Raw genomic sequence first — 25,621 nt, 5'->3', positions numbered from 1 at the left:
CGTGTGATTCTCAACATTGAGCTGGTAATTTTCTTATATACTCATATTTTTGGTTTTTAAGTACACACTGGTTTCCCCAGGTAAAGGTGGAAAGAAAATTGGGGGAGCGCTTGGTTCAAACTCCTGAACCAAGCGCTCCCCTGTTTCATTCTGCTGAGCAGCAGAGGTGCTGAGCTGAATGGATAAATTTTGCACTTTATTTCCTTCAAGTTTCAAGTGACAGTCAAATTAATGAAAAAACAGGAAGCTCTTTTAAAAGATGGGTAGTCATAACTGTAGCTGCTTAACATCCTGTTGAGCAGCTACACAGTGTTTTAGCCTTGGCAGTGTGGTGGCAGAGGAGGGACTTACCGGCAGTGTGGGCACTGGGCTCTCTGCTCCGTCAGCCACCGCTGTCAAAAGAGAAAATCCACTTTAATGACGGAGAACGTGTACAAACGTGACCCACATGCACAGACTAGTTCATTCAGAAGCAGTAGCTAACTCTGTTACCATGACAGAAGAGAAAATAAAATTAAGATTAATAGCATGAGTACATGGATTCTGCTGTGACAGGTACCCGATGCAGCCTGTGACCACTAGAGGCACTAAACTGTACACTGGGGGTGCGTCATATCACATCGTGTATGATAATACTGACACAACTTTTAATATGCTAAAAATGTATCATACCAGTATATTTACTTTATACTGTGACATGCTGATTTTTCTAAGACAGCAGACAGGCAGAGAGAGGCGGAGCAGTAGAGGCACAGAGCAAGTAAACATCTAGCACTTATCCAGCTGATTGTGAAATCATCCATGCACAACTTCTTTAATTTTTTAAAATGTTATTTTTCGGGCATTTCTGCCACAGAGGAGAGAGACAGGAAAGACTGAGGAGTGAGGAGGTGACATGCAGTGAAGCGTCTGGCTCGAATTCAAACCCAGGCCACTGTGACTTAGCCTCACAATTACATGGTAAGCATTCTTCACAGAGAGCCATTGCGGCGCCCTTGTACACAATTTGTTAAAATAAAAGTTCATATGAGAGAGAAACAGCTCCATCTTCCATCAGGCAGCAAGAGACAGTTCAAATGAACAGGTACAGTGGTGTGAGGCACTCAGTTACTCATTAAGGCGTAATGTTGCTTGTTTCTGGTATATGTTGGCTTAAACACACACCGACATTCATACACTAGAGCAAAGCACCCTTCAGGTGTGTCTATCTTTACCCTCTGCTTTCCATCCCAGGCCTGCCCCTGATCCTTCTTACTGCCGCCCCCATCACCCCTTAAAAGTAGGCTAACTGAAGTTGCACATGTGGGAAACATGAGGCACAAGCTACGTTTTTCGGTGGGTTAGATGTAAACCACCACCAAACCCAAATTAAGAACAGCCTAGAGCACCTTAGATACTCCAGAGGGTATTCCACAAAGGGAGCTCCGCTAAAAAGTACATACTCTCCCAAATGATGATTTGCAAATAATTCTGACTGTTTATAAATTGACGGAAATCTGAAGCTTTGACTAAGGCCACATCTCTTGAAATCTCTGAGACAACTGTGAAACTAAAAACACATTATCTCATTACATTCTCTATTGATCATTAATAGCTAAAAAAAACAAAAAAAACAAAAGTTACTTCACAATAATGGGAGTTCAGCTTGCTTTTCGCATAAAATCAGCTCATGAGGACTGGCTGAGTGATACGTGAATAAACTTCTTTAACTTCTAGCACCAACATTGTGTTAGTGGAACAGCTCGAGTCAATCTAACTATTTCCCACGGTCCAATCAACTCTGGACCATGTGTAATCGACTCAGGGACCCCAAAAAACCCTGGGAGCTAACTGTGGGATCACTGGCCCAAAGGGAAAGTGGTGGTACACACACAGACCACCTCACAATTATATTAGTAGGATCTCCAAAAGTAAACCTAGCAGTGAAAATATCACAGTTTTCAAAATGGGTGAACTAACCCTTTAATGTTCTGACTTCTACTCAGGGAATGAAACTATACATGGAGCTTTAACACGAACCCAAACAATGCAGCTGAATTTCTGGCCAAACGCTAAGAGGCATCAGAGCTAATAATCACAGCTTATGTTTATTTCACACAATTTGTGGCCACTACTCAAAATTTAGGAGTGGTGCTGTAAAGACGGCTCTTCATTTAGTTAGTGAGCTGAGACACTGTTAAACATTATGGATGAACCTACTCGTATGCAGCTGAAACAGCAGAGTTTGGAGCAGTGTGGACAGAGACGGGCATCCCTCAGCTTCTCCATGCAGATGAAGCAGCGAAACACCTCGGCTATGCTCTGGGGGTGAGACAGGGAAAAGGACAACACTTCAGTTCTGAGCAGGTGAGACAGAAAAAAAACTGTGTGTCTGCAAATTTTAAGGGCTCTAAAGACTTTAACCCTACCTTGAATTGTATTTCAGAGGAATTTAACAACAAATATGAACAGGGACAATTAATTCGCAATTAAAAGGCATTACCAGTTAATGATAATGCCTTTTCACTCCCCACATGGACAGTTTAGGTGTAAGGTGGATGAGAGAGGATGCTTAAAGAGTTTGTGAAAAGTTTTATTGGTTGAAATTTTAATTAACACCCTCTAGTGCAGGATGATGTCACTGCTTAAGATACTGTTTCACAGGAAGTAGAAGTCATGTGAGGTCATTTCACTTCAGCCGGTCAGATGCCTGCACATCCTGGTGTCTACTCTCTACCCACCACAGTCTCTTTTTTTTTTTTTCAAAATAAGTATGTACAGCTATTCAAGATAACTATATTAAACACTATATTTAACAAATCAAACAAGTTCAAAGAACCAAGACACTATTTAATACATGAAGTTTATACATGAATGGGGAAATCCTGTGAAAGCTTCAGGCTTTCCCTTGTTTCTCACAGTATTCCTGAGATAGATTAGATTAGATCAGATCATTTCCCAGTCACCTGAATCAGAGCTACTCTATTATCTTTGTTGAGGCAATCTATGATGGACGTTTGAAGTTCATAAAATCTTATGCAACAGTTAAAAAAATTTACAGCATCAAATTTTAAACTTTTGAAAAATGATGACATTTCATCAATATTCCAGGCTGGCGTTTAATGTGTAGAATCTACCTTTGAAAAAAAAAAACAGTAGAATAAAAAAATAAATTAAAAGGGTTATCTGGGTCAGTGAAAAACAAAGAACCCTCGCATCACTGCATGGTCTACATACCTCAACACTTTGTTCATCCATTTCAGCCACGGTGGCTTTCTTGATACCAGAGGAAAATCAGATGAAGTCTTCACCAGTGGTCTGAAAACACAAAGAACATTTAAGCTGAAATTTGAGGGTTTTTTTTTTTTTTTTTTTTATAAAGCTAACCCTAACCACAGTCTTCACCGTAGCCCTGATGTGAGAGACTTTTCCATGAGCCGCACCAATTACAGGACAAAAACCTGTTATTCCTTTTTGTTTTTCAGTCTTCTTCCTGAAACATTATGACCGTGACAGCAGAGAGGCAGGAGAGGCAGGGGAGACATGCAGCAGAGGACAGAAGCTGGACTCGAACCCAGGCCGCTGCAGTCAGGACTCAGCCTCGATTCATGGTCCAGGCTCCACCAGGTGAGCTACCAGGCCGCCATGACACCAACTTACATGATCATCAATAGATATTTCATGACCAGCAGGATCTCTGCACGTATAACATGGTTTGTGCATCACTGCCCTATGTCATGAATCACAATTATTTAAGTTAAAGGGACACTTTACCCATTTAGAAAAAAAATATGTTATGTAGGACAGTAGTGGTGTGATCTTCCTGTCACTGTTACTGAGTGCTGGATACTGACTGGATGCTCCAGATTGCTAACCGTTAGCCTCCTGACACTGAGGTGGACTTCCCCCCGGCTAACACCCTTGAGAATATGTGCCTTAAACCATTCAAAATGTTAAATCAAAGGAAGCGCTGCATGGCTCTCGTGGCTCATAAGACAGGTGCTCTTTAGTACGTCAAGTAAAAGTCCAACAAAATCCTGGTGGTCTTGTTTGATATTAATATGTAAGTGACGCAGACAGCCATGGAAAAACTAAGCCACTCCATCTTTGAATAATGCAATACAATTATTTATTTCTCGAGCACGGCATCTCAACAGACCAACACGAAGGCTGAGAGTCGATATGTCTGTTGAGTTGTCCTGCTCAAGACATGAATAATTATTTTTGCTTAATTTCAAAGACAGACTGCCTTAGTTTTACATTTTGTTTAGCTGAATTTTTACAGCCTAGAATGCCGTAAAAAAAAATCCATTTAAAAAGGATTTTTTTTTTTTTTTTTTTTTTTTAAATATCATCAGGAGAACTATTTTCTTGTGCGGTCTACTCTCTCTGTGTGGTCTTCAGCTCCTACGGTGGCGAAGGAAAAGAGGAAGCTAACCACAACATTATTTACCAGCTTTTGTACTCCAACTTGCACACATGTGTTCAGTGGAAAAAAAACAAAAAAAAACAACTGATAGCAAGTAATGTACTTCCATCTCTGGGGTCACTGCTCCTCTGCAGCGGAGTGATACTGGAAGTGCAGAAACCTCCAGGTCTTTCAGGACAGTAACAGTTGTATGTGTGTTGTTCTTATTCTTATTCGGTTATTCTTAACTGCGTTAGCTGGGGGGATGTTCACCTCAATGGCAGGAGGCTAACAGTTAGCATGTGGAGCATCCCCGAATCAAATAGCCTTTATTGTCAATGTACAAGGATGCACAACGAAACGTGGGCTCTGCACCTCTGCATGATAAAAGAAGACAATATCAACAATAAACAAATAGCAGGACATACACATAATAAAAGCAGTAAAAGACAGGCATAAATCCAAAGTTATAGCACATGGAAATTATGGGAAAATACTGCCAGTATCCAGCACTCAGGAATAATGAGAGGAGGATAGCACCACTACTGTCCTACAGAGCAGCTAAAGAGGGAAGTGAAATAAAATCAGTGTTTTCAAATGGGTCGGAATTCAAAAATCTCATTACAACTAAATAAAACATACACACAGCTGGGACACTGTGTGAGGACTCAGACAGCCTTTTCACTGTTGTGATCCCACCTTCCAACTAGGGTTGGGTACGACACACCGATACGACCGGATAACCGATTTTACGGGTGAGAGATACGGCTGTATCGGTAGCAGACTCCTCAATCGATACGAAATCCGCCATGAATCCTTAGATGAATCGATTGTAGAGTTGTGGATCGGATATCGCGAGACTATGAATCGGTTGCCTGAGGCTTTACAGTTTTCATCTCTAAACAACGCGAGAGCTCACGAAAAGACTCTCGCGCATGCTCCGTAACGTTAAGGGGCTTTCGCATTGCGCGTGCTCACGCAGACCTCGGCCACCACAGCCATTCATTGTGTATGTGATCGCGGGACGCGAGGGCGCACCGGTCTGCGCAGCGCGGAGCTGGTTGGCGCCCTGTGAGGTCAAATCTGGGTGGCACAACCCCTCCAGTCGTTTCACCTGCACCTGCACCACCAAGAAAAAAATTACAACAACTGCACCGGCCCATTCGAATCCAAAAGGCAGAGAAACTTTCCAGCTACAGCAGCGCACTGACATAGATTGTAACAAAGCGAAGAGGTGCCACTCTGCTGTATTTTCACTGGCTAACAGCAGCACACTGGCTTAGCTTGTCTATTCAGAGAAGAGGTATCACTTTGGCTTATTTTTCATATTCAATCTATGTTATCACAGGAATGCTCCTGCTCATTCATTGTTGAATTGTTTAGGTCTGTTTGATAAGTAATTTACATTTTCAAAACAAATAATAATTTAACATATTGTTAAATTATTGGAGTCAAACTTACTGGTAAACATCTACTCTTTCAAGATAATTTATTATGTTATACAACTCATAATCATACACTAACACTAAATAGCGAGTGTTGGAGAAGCATATTTCCTCTGTGCTACAAAAGATCTGAAGTAAAAAGTGCTCTCTTGTTGTCACGGGTCTGGACAGAACCGCCACTGGTTCCGTGCCCGGACCGCGGTCCATCATTTGGTGATGCCCAGTCTACGTCAACAAATGTTAACTATCGTATTGTTTTTAGAGTTGTATCGGATCGTATCGTACTTAAACTGTATCGAATCGTATCGTTCTTAAACCGTATCGTATCGTATCGTTCTTATACCGTATCAAATCGTATCGAATCGTATCGTTCTTAAACCATATCGAATCATATCGTATCGTTCTTAAACCGTATCGAATCGTATCGAATCGTATCGTTCTTAAACCGTATCGAATCGTATCGTTCTTAAACTGTATCGAATCGTATCGTTCTTAAACCATATCGAATCGTATCGTTCTTAAACCGTATCGAATCGTATCGTTCTCACTAAATAGCGAGTGTTTGAGAAGCATATTTCCTCTGTGCTACAAAAGATCTGAAGTAAAAAGTGCTCTCTTGTTGTCACGGGTCTGGACAGAACCGCCACTGGTTCCGCGCCCGGACCGCGGTCCATCATTTGGTGATGCCCAGTCTACATCAACAAATGTTAACTATCGTATTGTTTTTAGGGTTGTATCGGATCGTATCGTACTTAAACTGTATCGAATCGTATCGTTCTTAAACCGTATCGAATCGTATCGTTCTTATACCGTATCAAATCGTATCGAATCGTATCGTTCTTAAACCATATCGAATCATATCATATCGTTCTTAAACCGTATCGAATCGTATCGAATCGTATCGTTCTTAAACCGTATCGAATCGTATCGTTCTTAAACCGTATCGAATCGTATCGTTCTTAAACTGTATCGAATCGTATCGAATAGTTCTCTATTAAAAATATATCGTTTCTGAATCGAATCGTAACCCGTGTATCTAGATATGTATCGAATCGGCCACATGCCAGAGATTCCCAACCCTACTTCCAACTAAGCTCAACTGGCTGGAGCTGCAAATATTTTATTTCCAGTTTGTCTTTTATCTCCTACCTGCTCTGAGTCTGCAGGTGCAGCGGACCCTCGCCTCTCCCTGCTGCAGGGCTGCAGCCACCGACAGGCTCACTTTAGCCTCTTTTCAACGGGCAGGACTGAATATATGACATCATGACAAGCACTGTCGATCTGCTTTAGCATTAGCAGCGGGTGCTGAGACATGATTTTCTGACAATATATGGATGACAGCGGCTGTTGTCATTCAGCAGCAGCGCAGCCCTGATCAGCAGCGCAGCCCGGCGCCTCTGCAGCGGAGGGGCCGGCGGCTCACAGGCTAGCGCTGCACAGTCACACAACACCAGGCTAGTGCGGCATCTACGGGTCGGTGTCTAGCAAGCTGGCAACACACACCGCCCAGCATCAGCACACACACACTGACACACACACTGACAGCCATTCATCACACCGCAAGACAAGATATTTCTATGAGCATCAGCCGCGTCATGAGCAGGTTAGCCGGCTAGCTGCTACCTGATGCTCGGCTACACACACCGGGGCAGGCTCGCTAGCTCCCTGCCGTTAGCGCTTACCTTCCCCGAGGCGCAGCGTCCCGGTCACGGCCGCACACGAACCAGCGGGACACAGCCAAGCATTTAGACTAACTCTGTGAATAAACACACGGCTCTTGTTGAGGCTGTTGGAGCGGAGGTGACCTGCGCTCGGCTAAAAAAGACCAGAAGATGCCACCAGCGCCAGGTGAGTCAAGAGACAAGTAGCCAACAGCGGCGTCACTTCCTGTTTCAAAATAAAAGCACACTGTCCTTTTTATGTCAATAATAAACGTCTCTCTACAGGCACTCTATAAACGTCTAACCTATAATATAGATAATAAAACGTATTTTTTTTGTTTGTTTGTTTGTTTTGTTTCACTTGTATTTTATTAATGTTTTAAGTTCAATACTACGTGTATTTACGTGTTATCTACCAGTAGTGCAGTGTGTGTATAATGAGAGTCATGAGATGTCAATAATAAACACGTAACCTATAATATTTCATTTGTATTTTATTAACGTTTTAAGTTCAATAGAATCAACCAAGAAATAACATGTTGCAACTATATAAATTACAGTTTCATTTTACAGAGGAGACAGCTGTGAAATGGACTAACACAGATAATAACAGTTATAGTAGCAGAATCCCATATAAAGGAATAGAACACTTAATATCTTATTTTCCCCCCTCATTTCTCCTCTTCCACCTTCTCTCCCCTCTCTGCTTCACCCTCATTTTACATGTAAATAAAAAGGTATATTATAGATAGATCAGTGGTTTCCAAAGTGCGGTCCAGGGAGACTTGCGGGCCTTCCAGGGGTCCTCAGCTATTTTTAGGATGTAGAAAATGTATGACAGATGATTTTAATCTTTTCTGCTTTCTGGTTTAATCTCACCAGGATATGTTCAAATATGACATCTGAACAGTTTAATTTAAACCTGCACAAATTCTTCAGAAGCATGTGTGGAGGGGAGATGTGATTAGAAAATTAGTTAAAAAAAAAAAAAAAAATGAACATTCTGCTTACACCATATGAACAAAAGTCCTGGTCCATCTCCACCTTTCACCTGCAGGAGCTTCTCTGACCTCAATTCTAAATCCAGAGGCATCAATACGGAGTTGGTCCTTTGCAACAGAACAGCTTCCACTCTTCTGGGAGGCTTTCTGCCAGATGTTGGAGTGTCTGTGGGAGTTTCTGCCAGATGTTGGAGTGTGTCTGTGGGAGTTTCTGCCCGTTCATCCAGAAGAGCTTTTGTGAGGTCAGACTCTGATGTTGGACCATAGGGCCTGGCTCACAGTCTCCGTTCTAGTTGATCCCAAAGGACGTTTGGCCATTCAACACCTGATTTACAGTTTCTGCCTCACCACATATTTCATCCATTTGGATGAAATATGTGTGCCAAGCTCCTTGCTAATGCAAAATGTCCAAGTCTTAGTCTTGTTATTGTCTTGTCAAACCTGTCTTTTCCTAAATACACACCAGCTTCTTTAACATTTTTTTTTTTTTTTTTTTTGTATTTGATAAAAATGTTTTAAACCATTGATTAAACAATTCAACTGTGCGATAATGTATACCTGTAGGAGAACAATTCAACAGTGCAATATCCCCATGTATATAAGAGGTATATAGGTATAGTTTTAACATATGCTCAGTTTCTTAGTTCTGTGTTTACCGTCATAATATTTTATGTAAATATTTAGACTTAATGGACATACTTTTGAAACAACTTATATATAATGCACATACCTATTTGTATTTTTTATGTATTTCGAATTTCTTTCTATTTTCTAATAATTTAATCCTTCTCTTGAGAATTGAGAAGCTGCAGCTGACCCAATTTCCACTTTGGGATCAATAAAGTATTTCTGATTCTGATTTATATGGAGCCGGGGGATATTAGGGCTAATGTGTAGTCCACACTCCGCAGCAGAGGGTGGCGCTAACACGCTGGTTACCGACTGCATTAAAAACTACACAGACGAAGGAGCCGCAGAAGAAGAGCAGCCGCACTAGCTAACTGCTGTGTGTGTAATAACATTAATGTCACCCTGATATCCTTGAGAAGATCCTCCAGACCAGGTGAGGAGTGAACCTGCTCAGGTAACAAACGGCATGTTCATACTGAGGAAAGAAACGTGTTGCGGTGCTAAGGTCTGCCCGGCACGGAAACAGCTTGTTACACTGAAACTTAAGCTTATTTATCATTTATAGATAGCTCAGCTAGCTAACGAGTTGTATATAATGGGGCCATTTAGTGTGACAGCTATAAATACTGATCATTTTTTACACTGGGAACAAATGGAAACCCGCCGCCAGGTTAACACTTTGTATTACTGGATAACTTTTTTGTATTCCCTGTCCGCGCCGGGTAAAATAAATCAGATATAACCATATGACAGGTCGGTCTGGTGGTTTCTGTTGGTTTCTGGTCACTAACTGAGGCGTTTAGCGGGGAAACGGTGTTATTACGGTTTTGAGTGCGCGTAACCACCGCGGTTTCCTCTGTGAACCACACACACACACACACACACACACACGCACACAGACACACACACTAACACACACACCGACGGCGCAGCCATATGGCGGTGTACTGACACACTCTACATGGACAGCAATATTGGGCCACAGCTCTTAATCAGTGAGTTCAGGTGTTTCCTTCAGTCCCGTCCCCACAGGTGTGTAACCTCCAGCAGCAGCCATGCAGTCTGCCTTCACCAACATCAGTGACAGAGCGTCTGGTTCTAAAGAGCTCACTGAGGTCCAGCGTGCTGCTGGAATAGTCAAAGTCAAATTTATTTCTATAGCACATTTACAGATGGCTGAGCCACACCAAAGTGCTTCACATGAAAGTGCTTAAGTTTTATAAACACAGGAAATACTTAGAGCAAAAGGAAAAAGGATTAAAAAAACACTGACAGTAATCCAAAAGAAAAGATAAATTAAAAGGTAACTGAGGAATTACCAGGGGACACTATACACTGGCACTTGAAAAAAAAAAAAAGAGACTAATCAAAGGCAAGTGAAAAGAGGTGGGTCTTTAAATGAGACTTAAAGATATTCAGAGTCTGGGCTGCACGGATGTGGAGGGGGAGGCAGTTCCAGAGTCTGGGGGCTGCTACTGCAAAGGCTCTGTCCCCTCTGGTTCTTAGTCTGGACCTGGGCACTTCCAACAGCAGTTGGTCAGCTGACCGTAGTGCTCTGAGGGGGGTGTGGTGGCGTAAAAGATCAGACAGGTACGTGGGGGCCAGGCCATGAAGGGAATAGTGATGGAACAGGAAGCCACCGCTGCAAGAAGTCAGCTGCTGAAGCTTCTTCCCTCCTAGATATTCCACCATCAGCTGGAAGTGGGATTATTGCAAAGTGAAAGCCTTTAGGAACCACAGCGACTGAGCCACCAGGGGGCGGCACCACGTAAAGTTACAGAGAGGCTCATAGTGCGTAAAAGTGTCCGACGCTCTGCCGCCTCAGTACCTGCAGAGCTCCAAGCCTCCTCTGGCATCAACATCAGCACAGAAACTGAATCACGCTGGATCACGCTGTGGGCTGGTGTTTCTGGGCTCGGCCCCTCAGTTCCACTGAAGAGAAATCTTAATGCTTCAGCTCACCAGGAGGGAGCCATTCAGCCTCCTCCTAAATATCAAAAAGTGCTCATATTAGGGGTGTAAAAATGAACCGTAAAATAACAAACAGTTTAGTCCACAGTACACCCTACAAAGTGCTGTGTTACAAACACACACACTGTACGAGAGCCATACAACCACATACTGAGCTGATGAATCAGGGAATAAGACAAAATACAGAGAATATTAGACATGGTAGAGTGTTTTAAATCTCCCTAATGTATAATACAAACCAAACCGTGGGATTATTGAACCATTACACCCCTAGTTAACATACTTAGTAGCATTACTTATACTGACAACCACACTCTAGTCCAGTGATAGTTTGGGAAAATTGTTTGGGACTGCTATAAATATAACGACCTTTGCCAGAAAAGACAATGATTTCTTTACTTTCAAAATGTGTATGTAACAGTCATTTGTCCTGCTGTAACAAACATATTAAACATAGACAACTGTGATATATTTTCAAATAGTTTCGCATGATTATCAAAGAGCATTTTTTCCAAAAATGCCCATCCCTAATAACATTTGAAACATAAATGTGGCAGCTAGACAGTGTGCACGACCGCAGTAATTACACAGAGCCAGAGCAATGAAGCTAAACCAGATGTAATATGTTCTTCTTTCCTAGATTTAGTTAAAAAAAAATTGGTAATACTTTACAATAAGAGTACAACAATTAAAGTTAGTTAACGTAGTTTATGCCGTAATGGTTAATTAACTGTTAGTTAATGATTATTATGGCATTTACTAATGTTAATAATATCTACAATAACCCTTAAATAACATATAAATTAATACCTTAGCATGAACAGCATTAGTAAATGATTCCTAGACACATTAGTTAACGGTCAGTTAACTGTTACTTAATGTTTATTACCTGTTACTTAATGTTTATTACGGCATTAACTAATGTTAATTGTTGTACTCTTATTGTAAAGTGTTACCAAAAATTCTAATAGCAGCATTTGGTTCTAGCTCTTCCTAAAAACTGTTTTACGTAGTCATGTAAAGAGTGTGTTACAGTAATCTAGGCAAGAGAATACAAAAGCATGGGTTATTTTTTGTCATCATTCAGCGTGATGGAGGGTTATCTGGTTTCTCTCTAAACCAGTGTAATATAAAATAACAGGTTGTTGTTGTAGACACGTTTTTGTCTGTGTGGAAAGTGCATGAATACATGAATCTACAGATTTGCCTATAAATCTTGTGATTTTTTTTTCCTTAGCAGACTGTCGGGCATCATGAGTCAGAGGACTGAGCGCCGTGGGATCCATGTGGACCAATCAGACCTGCTGTGCAAAAAGGGATGCGGTTACTATGGCAATGCAGCATGGCAGGGATTATGCTCCAAGTGCTGGAGGGAGGAGTACCAGCGAGCGAGGCAGAAACAGATCCAGGATGACTGGGCCTTGGCTGAGAAGTAAGAATCGCCGCTCTCATCAGCACAAGTTTACATGTTTCCATCCATTTTTTTTTTAATGCCCCTCTGGGAAACGTTAGTGCTGCTGTTGGACTGGACTGCAGTTTACTGACCGCTGTTTCCAATATTCTGTCCCCCCCTCATTGTATATCATTAGGGAGGACAAAAAGTGAGAAACACCTCTCAATATAATGTAGTCCATTACAAGACGTCTGCAAACTACAACCTCAATAATAAACATAGAATTAATTTGACACATTCTCCACAATATACCTCTCAGCAGTAGGAGAGAGAACTATATATCTTTAGAAAAATTAAGCACAAGTAAAATAAATAAAGTGCACCAATACAAAGTATACAAGAAAAAATAAAAACCTTTGCATACCATATAAGAGTAAAACATACTAAAATATGTCTACAATCTATCTATAGACCTTTCACCTTTGAACCTTTGCATAGATTATAATGAAATACATCTGCAAAAAAATTATAATTTAGAATATGCATATATAAACTAGATGTATATTCATAATGTATACTATAAAGTGTAATTTCCATGTGGCGTGGCCCCTGTTTGCCATTACAAGCAATGCTATGACCAGTTGGTATTTTGGTGACCTTTAAACACACTTGGTCCGGTCATGTGGTATTTTCTCGCTTGCACAGCAGGTTAGGGAACATCATGCACCAAAATGGGAAGTTTGAGGAAGGCAAAATGTACTATTTTGATTAAAAAAAAAAAAAAAAAAATTAAGTGATTGTTATAAGACCCCCAAGGATCACGTCTCATCTCAGTGCAGTGCCAGCTCTGATTCAGTATTTGTACGGACTGGCTGCTGTCTGGTATTAATTATTATGATACCATTGAAGTGAAAGAAAAGAAATGCACATGGCTCTTTTATTTCATGTAAGAATACATCTATTAATGTTAAAGTGCCTGTAATTATTCATTGACACATTATTCTGTGTGGCCCACTTGCTACTGAAGAGGAATGGCCCTGCCTAGTGGATGAAATCTGTTATTTATGTGTTATTTTATTGTGACCTTTTGATCTTTACTGCAGCACTAGCAACAGACCAAATTTTTACCCTGTTCATTAATATTTCAAAAACTATTTCTTTGCATCGTCATGAAATTTGTTGACCACGTTCACGTTAGCTAGACAGTGAAACCTGGCAATTATGGTGACTCCATGACCTTCCCTGTAGCGCCACAAAGGATGAAATCTGTTCATTTTGATGACCCTGTGACCTTCCTTCTAGTGCCACCTGCAGGCCCAGCGGGACATCTGTGTTAACAATAATGTCCTTGTTTTTTTTTTTTTAAAGTCCACTGCCTCAATGCAAAACAGAGGCCATTTTCAATGTATTTTTGATGATTTAGCCCTCAGCTGTCCTTCTCACACCATCAATAGTTTATTTACTCCATAGTGCTGAAAAAAAGCGTGAATGGTGCAGAATTTCTTCAAAAATTTGAACTCAAACTGCTTTCCCACCCATTCCACCAGAGATTCAGTACCTCCCCTGAGCCCCTCCCACCACCACGCGCTTTGTGTGTGTGTGTGTGTGTGTGTGTGTGTGTGTGCGCAAGATGTGAATGACGCCTCCTTGAAGTGATTGGTTGTTTGCATGACGTTTCCCTTCTCTTTCTTCTGTATCTGAGTGCATTGTTTGGCTCATACCCTCTGTGTAGAATGGTGATTTGTCAAACTTGTGAAGAAAAAAGTTACCTATTCAAGCTTTAATCTTTTTTTGTAGTAGCTGTATAATGTTCTGGAAAATGTGCATGGTTCATTGACAGGCTGCAGCGGGAAGAGGAAGCAGCGTATGCCAGCAGCCAGGGAGCGCAGTCTCAGCCCCAGCCCCAGTCCCAGCCCCAGTCCCAGTCCCAGTCCCAGTCCCAGTCCCAGTCCACACCACCACAGGCCCAGCCAGGCAGCACCTCTCTGGGCCCCTTCTCGAAGTTTGAGGAGAAGAAGACCAATGAGAAGACACGGAAAGTGACCACGGTTAAGAAGTTCTTCAGCCCCTCATCGCGCACAGCCCCCAAGAAGGGTAAGCACCTGAGCACAAATTACAGCCCGTCCACTTGACTTTGACTCTGCTGCTTATTCTCTGTGCCCGTCCTGTTCCCTTCAGGGTCATAACAGGCATTATTTTGTGATGGTTACAGTTTTCTGACCGTAGTAGGATCCCAAGCTCACAGGCATTGGGCCGCCCAACAAAGAGAAATTCTTAACAGGACAGTTTCTTTAGACTGAGCCTTTCTTTGTCATTTATCTTATCATCTACGAGCTGAGTGAGGCTGTGATAACATTGTTCTCTCCTAATCAGAAGGCATAGCTCAGCTGGTCACAGAGACCGGGTGTAGACTTTGTTTTACCGTGTGTCATGGATGATCTGATGACAGGCTGACAGTCAGTACAGATGTGAATGAGGTGCAGTACATCTTGGAGGAGCATTACGATCTGACTACTCCAGCCACCCTCAGGGTTAATCACCCACTCTGGGCCGCACAGCATTTGTAGTGTGAAAGTTAACGCATCTCAATGTGTCCATGGAAAAAGTCAGAATACCACCCATTTGTCTTGTTACTTAATGTTTTACTTTACTTACCCAGAGGTATAAAACTAGTTATGCGGCCAAAAGTAATCTGGACAAATGTGGTCCTTCCTCACTAGAATCCCAAGACGGCAAGACACCCAGCCCATCCATTAGCCGCCAGTCGAGTATGGAGACAGACCGAGTGTCCAGGGACTTTGTGGACTTCCTCAAAAACCTCCAGAAGCCCGGCCGAGAGATCCACAAGCAGTGCCGCGCCTTCATCGAGAGCCTCTCTTGCAAGAAGGTACGCTCTTCCCAGAAATTAAGAAATACTCTGTCATCCACTGATAGAATTTATTTTCACTTTATAAGTTCATTATTAAGAGCCTCTTATAAGTTTTATCCAACTCAGATATCAAACACTCCATGCCATGATAATAGACTTTAAAAAGTCCACATAGGGTTTAATTGAGATCAACTGGACTATTTGTTGATTCTTGAAGACGTTTCACCTCTCATCCAAGAAGCTTCATCATTTCTGTAAAGGAAGTTAGGGAGTGAAGGAAGCTGTTTCTGTACGAAGTGGCTGTTCTTCGGTCACTGGCATAGAGTTCTCTGAAACACTTCAGTCCCCTTCTTGTCCTCTGTGAAAAGGTTGCATCCACTGTAGAAGGTGGGAACAAGTGATTATTAATAATAAGATCCAGAGAGGAAGCTGTAAAAAATGTCCTGTAGAGCGGAAATTGAAACCAAAGTCAAAGAGTAGCAAGGACATTTAGAAGGATGGCAGGACAGTCTCACTGAAAGAGATGAGTAAACCAGGGCAGAAAGAGAGGATGAATGGCGTGAACGGCACTTTAACCCAAAATGATCTTTTTTGAATGTTATTAGCCCAGTAATGATAAATAAATTTAGGAAGGGCAAAGCTGCTCACATCTTGAGGGTATTGCAGAAAGACTTAGCTCTCTCTCGAGATTTTACTTGCCCAAATAATTATAAATAATTAGAGCCTTGTCAATAGAATGGAGAAAAAAATTGGTAAATGGTGAAAAAAAGGTAACCATCTGAACATGAACAGGAATTTGGGGATTATATTCATTGAAAAGTGAACATTTCCAAGCTGTATGCATCACTGTAGTATTTTCCATTGGCATTTATTGATCCCAGCACCAGTCAAGGCCTTGTGAACTTTTGTTTTTCAGGACCTTAGTGCTGATGAACTGTCAGAGTGTGTTCAGGATTTCTACCAGAACATGTCTGACCGTCTGATGAGCCACTTTAAAGGTTAGTTCAGAGACACGTCTCATCTACAGCTACGTGTTGCTGTTCTCAGCTGTTTTCTCGTCCTTTGCTGCCAAAATCTGTGCCAGACTGAAGCTCTTTGTGCTCTTTCCTGTTTAAAAAAGGACTCTCTCTTGGTTCTATTCCTGAAAAACCACAGTAGTAGCATGAAGAGAGCGAGCACAACAACCAGGCAGATGGTGGCACTGAGTGGAAAATTCCACTTGTTCTGAGTCAAAAACAAAACATGATATGAGATGTGAGAAAACATTCCACAGTTTCTAGCTATGGTTTTACCCTGCAGGCAGAGAGCTTAGCAAAGTTTCTTCAAGGCTTTCCTCCATACTGGTATAATATACTTTAAAAGGTGCAAAAAATAGTGCAAAAAAACGTGTTTGAGACATTAAGTGTGCAAGATTAAAAACTTCGCCTGCAGGTGGCGCTATAGGCACCCTCAGGTTTTACATGTTTCATCATCTAGGCTAGGCCACATGAACGTTGTCATCAAACGTCACGGCGATCCACCAAATAGATTTTGAGATATGCCTCATCTGGATGTCCGACAGACCAAAACGGTCACATATGAGCCTCTGATTCTCACCAGGACAAAAACAAGTAGACGGGTCCCTCTGATCCCCAACACCTTTTGATCAGTAGTAACAGACAGTTAGCAGAGCTAATATATAAGGATCTGTAATATTTATTTTATTTATTTATTTATTTATTTCGAACAAAAAATAAAATACAAAATGAAAAAACAGAATACAAGAAAAAAAAAAAAGAACAGTGTCCGAAAAGGAGCAGGTAGAAGTAAAACCTTTATTACCCTGCCCCTTCCTTGCTTATTAATAAAAAAAGTAGCTTCTTAAATCAAATTACAGCCAAATATAAATATATAAACAACTATCCAACTACACAATTAAAGATATACACATTCAAAATATTTACAATCCTAATGTCCACCCATTGACTTAAATATATAATGATTTAACAAACAAACAAAGTCATCTCTCAACACAAGTCTTCCTCAACCATATAACTCCCCAGGATTTCTTTTTTGTATAAACATCACAAATAGAGCTGGGCATGGACATGTGTCAGCCAGCCAATAAAAACATTAGGGCCCGATTAGTGTGAGGAGCCCAGGCCAAACCCTGTGATAAAATTTTGTGTTGTTGTGCTTATCCCGTGGGAAGTAGTGTGACTTTTTGTTGTATGCCACACCGCCTTTTGACTTGAACAGCCTGAAAAATAAATTAAAAATGAAAAAATTAGATCCTCTGTGGCCCATGACATACCTGCTCAATGTGTTGTGATGATGTATGAATCTACTCAGAAGTTATGAGCCTTTTTGCAATATGCACTATACACCCACTGCTGTGCCCTCATTTGTGCAAAAAGTAGCTAGATCTTCCCCTCCCATTACATTTGATGGAAATAAGTTGTGACAAATGGATGGATGAAGGGATGCACAGCAATTCATAGTCAGTAGGAAATTAGAAATTACACAAGGATTCCTTTCTTTGCAGAGGAATATGAACTCACATTAAATTACTGAAGCAAACTTTTAATGCTGCTCATTAATATTTTCTTAAATTTAATTCGCTTTGTTCAGTCAGAAACCAGCTCGTTGTTCTTCATTTTTGAATTGATTTGACATACAGTTCCAGGTACGCAAAAGTAATACATTCTGCTTTTTGAAACTGATCTTTAAGGTCTAAGTCGTACGGTCTGAGGGATTTTCGTAAACCATGTAAAGTGTCCTTTTCACCAGGCTCCTCAGAGTGTGTGGAGCAGGTGATGGACCAGGTGGAGAAGTACATCATGACGCGTCTGTACAAGAGCGTCTTCTGCCCAGAAACCACCGACGATGAGAAGAAAGACCTGGCCACGCAGAACAGGATAAGGTGGGTCTGTCTGGAAATGATCTTGAATTGAATAGGAAGGTCTCTCCCTCTCAAATCCACATGCCTGGATGGTATGTGTACTGTCGCCATGGTATTGAGCTAACGTCTGTATAAACCAACTTTAGGCAAGCATGTTGTAGTTCCCTGAGGTGAGATCTAAAACAGTGGAAAGACTTTTAGCCTTTCAACCGATGTCTGTTAACCGTTTAATGTAAATAAATGTTTTTCCCATCTACTAAAGTTTTCCAAACCACGACAGCTTGTAGTGTTTAAGGAGTTATATTAAGTAAAAGGCCAGTTTGATGTTGCCTGGATGAGTTAATACAAGAATCACAGTCCTCAAGCTGATGTGACACACTTTACTTGTTACCATAGCAAAGAGCTATCATCACCATCTTATTCTACACCAGCCAGTCACATCAACAGAACCTCCACTGGATAGGGAACCTTTATTATGAGTCACATGTGCTGCTGCTGCTGTGGGGAATTCAGTCGCTTTATCTCTAGCAACGTATATATGAAAACATACATGAGATATATGAATGGCATACATGGGGAAAAAAAGACTAAGGTACAAGTTTGTGTGTATATAAATGTGTGTCTGCTACCACTTTTTCATTCTGAGCACAATAATGAATGAATGAAGGCTTTATTTTGAACATGTGAAAAAAACAAAACAAAACGAAACAATACAGAACAGTCGAAACATCAAATCATGTCCAAAAAGGAGTAGAAAGAAGCATTTGCTTATTTAAATTCCACCCCTTCTCCACTACTCGGTAACTACTGTATCAGTTTACTTCCATACGATTTATCCAATTTATATATTTTTTTTAACCATATACCCATATACACATAAACAACGTGTTATCTGATCATTTGTGCGTTTTTACCCATACTAAGAATAAATAATGTGAATAAACAAAAGAAATAACAGAGCAAAATAGACAAAAATAAATAATAAATAATCTGTAAGAATACCTGGTGATTGTCACAGCCCTTCTTCCTCCCTGTACCCCATGAAAACCACATGTTTGTCCTGCTGTTTGAACTGGATCATGCTTGGGTGTTGCTTTAGCTCCCCATTAAGTCTGTTCCACAGCTTCACTCCACACACACAAACACAAAAACTTTTCAAGGTTGTACGTACACACGGATGTTTTAAATGTTACTCCCCCCTGAAATGATAACAATTTTTGGATGTTTCCAGGCAGTGAGTTGTTTATTGCTTTATACATTAATTTATAATATCAACTATCATCCAGTATCAGCCAGTAGGTGGCCACATTCATTTAGCAGCAGCAGCAGCAGGCCAGTAACCACCACAGTTCTGGCTGTACTGTTCACACTGGCTCACAGCAAAGACTCTGCTACACTGAAATGGAACAGAGCATTTACTAGTGTCATGAGTAACACCTGTGTTTACCTGCTGTTTTATGTAAAAACGGCTGCTGTGAAGTAGGTCTATTCCTCTTTCTGTACTGCACAGTAAAATGAACTGGGCTAATTAACTGAGGTCATATTCATAACATGGGAATAATCATGGCTGTGACTCGCCTCTCAAACCACTGCTGTGCAGCAGAAAGGATTAAAATACATATATATAATTTCCCTAAAAATGGCACCACGAAAACCATATAAAAAACAGAGAAAACAAACAAAAAAAAAGCACTGTTATCAACACTGGGAGTTTCACTGCAAAAACTCAAAATCTTACCAAGATTATTTGTCTTATTTCAAGTCAAAAATGTCTTATTACTAGTCAAAATATCTCATTACACTTAAAATAAGACATGATCACCTCAGAAGTAACTTGTTTTTAGACAGTTGTCTCTTGTTTCAAGTGAAAATTTGCTTGAAACAAGTGAAAATTTGCTTGTTTCATTGGCAAAATTTATTTCTTGTTTCTAGCTAATTTTCACTTGTTTCAAGTGAATTTTCACTTTTTCCACTGGCAAATTTTGCCAATGAAACAAGCAAATTTTCACTTGTTTCAAGTGAAATTTCACTTGAAACAAGTGAAAATTGTCTAAAAACAATTTACTTCTGAGGTGATCATGTCTTATTTTAAGTGTAATTAGAGATTTTGACGAAAAATAAGACATTTTTGACTTGAAATAAGACAAATAATCTTGGTAAGATTTTGTGTTTTTGCAGTGATGCATGCTAAGTGTAAAATCTGAATTAAATGACTGACTTACTTGCAGCTTTAAAGACTACTCCTCCACCCTCCTCAGTAAAACTAAGGGTTCTAGATAGGCCTCAACACGTGAATGTTCATGGGAATAATCTTAGTTGTGGCTTTTCAAACTCACATGCAGTTTTGCTATTGGGAATTCCATTGGTCCATTTCTTCTCTCTTTATGTTGACTTGGTTTGTGAGTTTTGTGACTTGGAAGGTTATTGAAAAATGAATAGTTAATCAGTAGTTGTGTATATACAGTTAAAAGGTGTTTACCAACCCTGTTTCTCTCTGTGTGTGTTCCAGGGCGTTACACTGGGTCACCATCCAGATGCTGTGTGTATCTATGGATGAGGAAATCCCTGAGGTCTCTGACAACGTGGTCAAAGCAATAACAGGTCAGACTGTGTGCTTAACAGCTGAGTCTGATTTTATTTAATCAATCTGTGGAAAATTGGACATTATCTCTCTGAGCTGAAATCTGGTCTGAGGTTCCCGCAGGTCCTTGAAAAGTTAAATTAAATTCTCTAAATTGAAGATGATTTATCTTATATTTATGTGGAATGCCATTTTCTTTGGCCTTTAATATCATGAGGAGATGTGTCCAGCCTCTGATCTGTGTGTGTTCCTGACCAAACACAGATATCATTGAGATGGACTCCAAGAGGGTTCCTCGGGACAAGCTGGCATGCATCACACACTGCAGCAAGCACATCTTCAGCGCCATCAAGATCACCAAGAACGAGCCGGCCTCAGCTGACGACTTCCTCCCTGCACTCATTTACATCGTGCTGAAGGCAAACCCCCCACGGCTCCAGTCCAACATCCAGTACATCACCCGCTTCTGTAACCCCAGCAGGCTGATGACCGGAGAGGACGGCTACTATTTCACCAACCTGGTGTGTTTAGTGTGTTTTACTCTACTTTTGCTCTTTTTGAGAGGCAGCTGGGGCTTTTTTGGCGTTCCTTACTTCTTCAGGGGATTAGTTTAAGATTAGGATTTGGGTTTAGAAGTCAGATTTTGAGTAGGGTGATCTTAGTTTAGGATTGATTAGGAATGACTTTGCAGCTGGGTGTCACGTTGTTGCTGAGTAGCTGTCTCTCTCTCAGCCAGATTTCACTGTAGCTTATAGGCAGTACCATAAGCTGTGGACATTTTTATTGTGGGAAAGGTGTGTGATGAACCTGTTGAGCTTCACTACCCAATCGCCACATCACATCATTTTATATTTCCATAAAGTTAAACTACTGCATTTCTCCAATTAATCGCCCAGGCGTTTAATACGCAAAATCAACTTGAACCCCAGACGTTTAAAAGAACCAGGCGGCTATTCGCTGCAGGCCTTTATTTATTTTTGCACAGACCTGCACCATGCCATTACTGTGATGACAGTTACTGTCCAACATATTTACAGTCGGTCAATTTAAGATTACGGTGCACCCTTTTTTCTAACGTTAGCTAGCGCTCTTATTTTGACAGAAAACGGAAGTGTCGCACAGTTATTGTGCAGCTAACTGTTTACTTCTGCAAAAATAAGGAGAATAGCCTTATTTTGGGTTTACCTCAATATAATGCAAATAATCACCCCGGCGGTTATTTGGGTGGGCGTTTAATAGGCAAAATGGGTGCAGACCCCAGGCATTTATAAGAACCAGGCGGCTATTTGTGGCCCGGCGATTAATTGGTGAAATATGGTAACTAACGGTCACTTAAAGATAGATAGATAGATAGATAGATAGATAGATAGATAGATAGATACTTTATTCATCCCGCAGGAAATTCACAGAATAAAGCAATACAGTCAATGCCCATGTAAGCACAGGGTTAGGCAAGGAGTGGTGAGGCTAAAGGAATACATTTAATTTTTAGGAAATTGTTCTGTTTGATCAGCTTTAAATGATGGGAACGCTCCCAAATCCTCCACTGTCCCCTCTGTCCCCAGTACTTCATTGCCTCTGATGCCCAGTATAACACTTTGGTATACAATATATGTCAATCAGTAATCAGCCCCATTTTAACATTTAAAGTATAATTCCATGTCTTTGAAAACTGGGATTATGCCGTCATGAGGATTGTGTTGCAAATTTAATAGTACAGAATATCAGGAGCATTGCTGTCCAATGTACACATGACAAATAGGTGATTTCCAATAGTTGGATCCAAAAAGTGATGAAGATGCATCGTTTCAACTAAACCAATAATGCTCACACTTGTAATGGGACCTCCCAGCATCCAGTAGTATCCAGTGCCTGAAATGTGTGTATATTGCAGTTTTAAAAGTTATTTTAATAGCATGAACCTTTGATGCTGCAGTCATCAGACGCTCTGTAAATACAAAATGCCAACTGTGTCAAACTCCCGGTGGTAATTACCTGTAAGACATGAGAAGCAATTTTTTTTAGACCCCATCACAATTCATAAAGTACGTCAACACAAACAGTAAACACAGCAGCAAATCCACTGATGCCAGCACTCCTAGGAACTGAAAAATCACAGTTACCAGTCACATTCCCACTGACTAACGACATTCGCCAAGCAAGAAAATATCCACTGCATTTTTTAGGGTTCCACAAAGAGCAAAAAAATGACAACACGGTGATTCCAGACAGCCTGTGCGGCATGATCACAATGAACTAACTAAACTGACCAAAATAAGAGTGCATGTCATCAGAATAAGATATGTTCTGGTAACATATCATAAAGAAAAGCTCCATTTCTTTTAGTATTTGTGATCTGTGAGTGCAGGTCTGGACCTTAGGTGTTTCTCAGCTGGTCTGTTCTCCTGTGTGTTGATGCAGTGCTGTGCTGTGGCCTTCATCGAGAAGCTGGATGCCCAGTCTCTCAACCTGTCCCCGGAGGACTTTGAGCGCTACATGTCGGGCCAGGCCTCCCCTCGACAACACGACTCGGACGCCGGCTGGCCCCAGACCGGCCCCGCGCCCAGCACCGTCGCCACCAACACCGCCTTAGCTCAGCTCCACGACAACCTGGAGGCGCTGCTGGGCCTCAGCAGTCGACAGGAGAATCTGATGGAGGCTGCCCAGAGCCTGCAGAGTGACCTTGTGTCCTGGCAGGAGAGCGTGCAGCAGGAGGTGAAGGACATCCTGGAGAAATACCCCCTCGAAATCCGGCCTCCCGCGGCTTCCGCCATCGATGCCGACAATGTGGAAAACGATCGCCTGCCGCCGCCCCTCACACCCCAAGTGTTTGCTGGGTAGCGGAGTCCATAAAGGGAGGACTTCTTCTCACTTAAAGGACACGGTACACTTGCTGAGGAAACAAATTCCATCAGGTTCATGCACACAATAGGACAGCTTATGAAGAAAATGAAGTCCTGCACTGACTTAGGCCTCCACAGTGTGGGCAGGAATGCTGGCTGAACTTGCGAATTTTTTTCCACACCAGCCCACACTGTCGAACATGTCTGCTATCAGTCTAAAATAACGGATTCCCCATTACACATTCCACACACCGACACATTATCCATTTCTTAACCACTACAAGTTGAGTTTTGTGCCGAGCTCTATTTATTCGTCACTGGTCTGGTTGGTCTCCACTTTAACTTGGAGTCAAGCCCTGCAGCCACACAGATATCAGGCTTGAAGTTGACCACAATACCTGTTAGGCATAGGATCTTCATGCTTCACTAAAAGAATTTTCAACTCGATCTTACAGACTAACCTCTACACACATCAACACATTTGTCATTTTACCCATCCTCACATCATTGGGCCTCATGCAAGAACATTTTCGTATTTTTATCTTTGTTATACTTTTTTTAGTGAGGTGGACTTGTATGAGTCTGCTTGTAATTGACACATGAACGTCTTACCTATTTATATAGCACTTTTCAAAACATAGTTTCCAAGAACCACAGGTAGTTTGCCATTGACAGCTGCTAAAAATACCTGCTGCCAAATCACCGACTGGTGTGACCAAAAGTGCAGCACACCTGAAAATTTCAACCCCTGGAGGGAAGTGTAGCAGAAGTTTTCTGCCTTACGTTAGTTTCCCAGACAGCGACAGAGTCTTGTCATAGACTTAAAAGCCATTTTAAACAGAAATAACTCAACATTTCATTTTCTGGCTCATTGACTGAAATAATTCCAGATTCATTTTAATCTAGATTTCAATGATCTGATGTCCAGGTCAAAGATTACTGTCAGTAAATGATGGTTCTTAAGTCCTTAAAAAGTCTTAAATTGTCTTAAAACTCATTAAATACTCTTAAGTTTGAATTTATGAGGTCTTCATTTCAAAAACTGATCAAATTCCTACCTAAAACTGACTTGTGCACTGGACCAAATGTATAGTACTTACTGTACCTTCATACTTACCTGCAATGCTTACTTGAATATAGAAGAAAAGATTTGTCCAAAAATCAGTCTTAAATGCCATTAAAAATAGTCTTAAAAGGTCTTAAAAAGCATTTCATTTATCTCTCTGATACTGGTAGACATCCTGTGTGTCAACTTTTAGGCTAAGGTTTACTATTATGGATTAAGACCTGGTTCTCTCCTAATTTAACCCCTGTCCTGGAAAATTACCCCTCAGAGAAATATTCCACAGTCATCAAAAGATGAAATGAAACACCATGCGGAGCGGGTTCAAGGAGGGATAAATAGTATTGAACACAGACATTAGAACTGTAAAATAATAGTACTAGCATCATTACTTTTGAGTTATTATAAGGTGGCGGATGCTTTTATTTATCTAAGTGGTTAAACTGACAGCTTGAGGTCTTGTTTATAGTGGAGTAGTAACATCTAAGGTAGAGTAACAAATACTGAAACAATTAAACGGATTGTTTGTATGCTACAACTGAGCCAAGGCAGTATTCTGCAGTGAAAACAGCATGGCAAGCTCTCATGCAGTTTGGCCATAAAGATGCAGGATGGAGTGGCATAGATATAGATATAGATATAGATATAGATATATAGCCTATATAATATTATAGGCGAGTTAATTCGGGAGGTGGAGCCACATGTGTCCAAGTGGACGTGTCACAAGGTTGTACTGATTGAGTAAAATCCCCGGGTCACACCACACACACACACACACAAGAGGCAGAAGTGGAACTATGTGTAAACTAATTTATTGACAAGGTAGATTGGGCAAATAAAATATTAAAAATAAAAATATAGCACAGCTGCTGGCTTATGATAAAACAATAAAACGT

At 41.0% G+C, this 25,621-nt stretch overlaps 2 protein-coding genes across 2 annotated transcripts in view; one reads left to right on the top strand and one right to left on the bottom strand.

The window, feature by feature from the left end:
• trim37 (tripartite motif containing 37) overlaps positions 1-7,706 on the bottom strand; it is a 33,826-nt gene extending 26,120 nt beyond the window's left edge. The window contains exons 1-4 of the mRNA XM_030068798.1: positions 7,515-7,706; positions 3,217-3,297; positions 2,200-2,301; positions 352-392 (exon numbers count right to left, since the gene is read on the bottom strand). Coding sequence (XP_029924658.1) covers positions 352-392; positions 2,200-2,301; positions 3,217-3,237 — 164 coding nt within the window. The 5' untranslated portion in view covers positions 3,238-3,297; positions 7,515-7,706. The remainder of the gene's footprint in view (positions 1-351; positions 393-2,199; positions 2,302-3,216; positions 3,298-7,514) is intronic.
• A 1,755-nt stretch (positions 7,707-9,461) lies between these two features.
• On the top strand, positions 9,462-23,660 carry rabgef1 (RAB guanine nucleotide exchange factor (GEF) 1). The gene is made up of 9 exons (XM_030068044.1): positions 9,462-9,557; positions 12,333-12,527; positions 14,329-14,582; positions 15,209-15,375; positions 16,274-16,355; positions 18,127-18,259; positions 20,748-20,839; positions 21,084-21,340; positions 23,241-23,660. Exons 2-9 carry the CDS (start codon positions 12,349-12,351, stop codon positions 23,658-23,660), a joined length of 1,584 nt encoding a protein of 527 aa, XP_029923904.1. The 5' UTR covers positions 9,462-9,557; positions 12,333-12,348.
• The last annotated feature ends 1,961 nt before the right edge of the window (positions 23,661-25,621 follow it).

This window comes from Myripristis murdjan, chromosome 14 (genome assembly GCF_902150065.1).
Source record: "Myripristis murdjan chromosome 14, fMyrMur1.1, whole genome shotgun sequence".
NCBI lineage: Eukaryota > Metazoa > Chordata > Actinopteri > Holocentriformes > Holocentridae > Myripristis > Myripristis murdjan.
This window is presented reverse-complemented; position numbering and strand designations above follow the sequence as displayed.

Coding starts and splice junctions, on each gene's coding strand:
- rabgef1 (XM_030068044.1), top strand. CDS start 12,349: ATGAGTCAGAGGACTGAGCGCCGTGGGATCCATGTGGACCAATCAGAC. Junction 12,528..14,328: donor GACTGGGCCTTGGCTGAGAA/GTAAGAATCGCC, acceptor GTTCATTGACAG/GCTGCAGCGGGAAGAGGAAG. Junction 16,356..18,126: donor TCTGATGAGCCACTTTAAAG/GTTAGTTCAGAG, acceptor CCTTTTCACCAG/GCTCCTCAGAGTGTGTGGAG.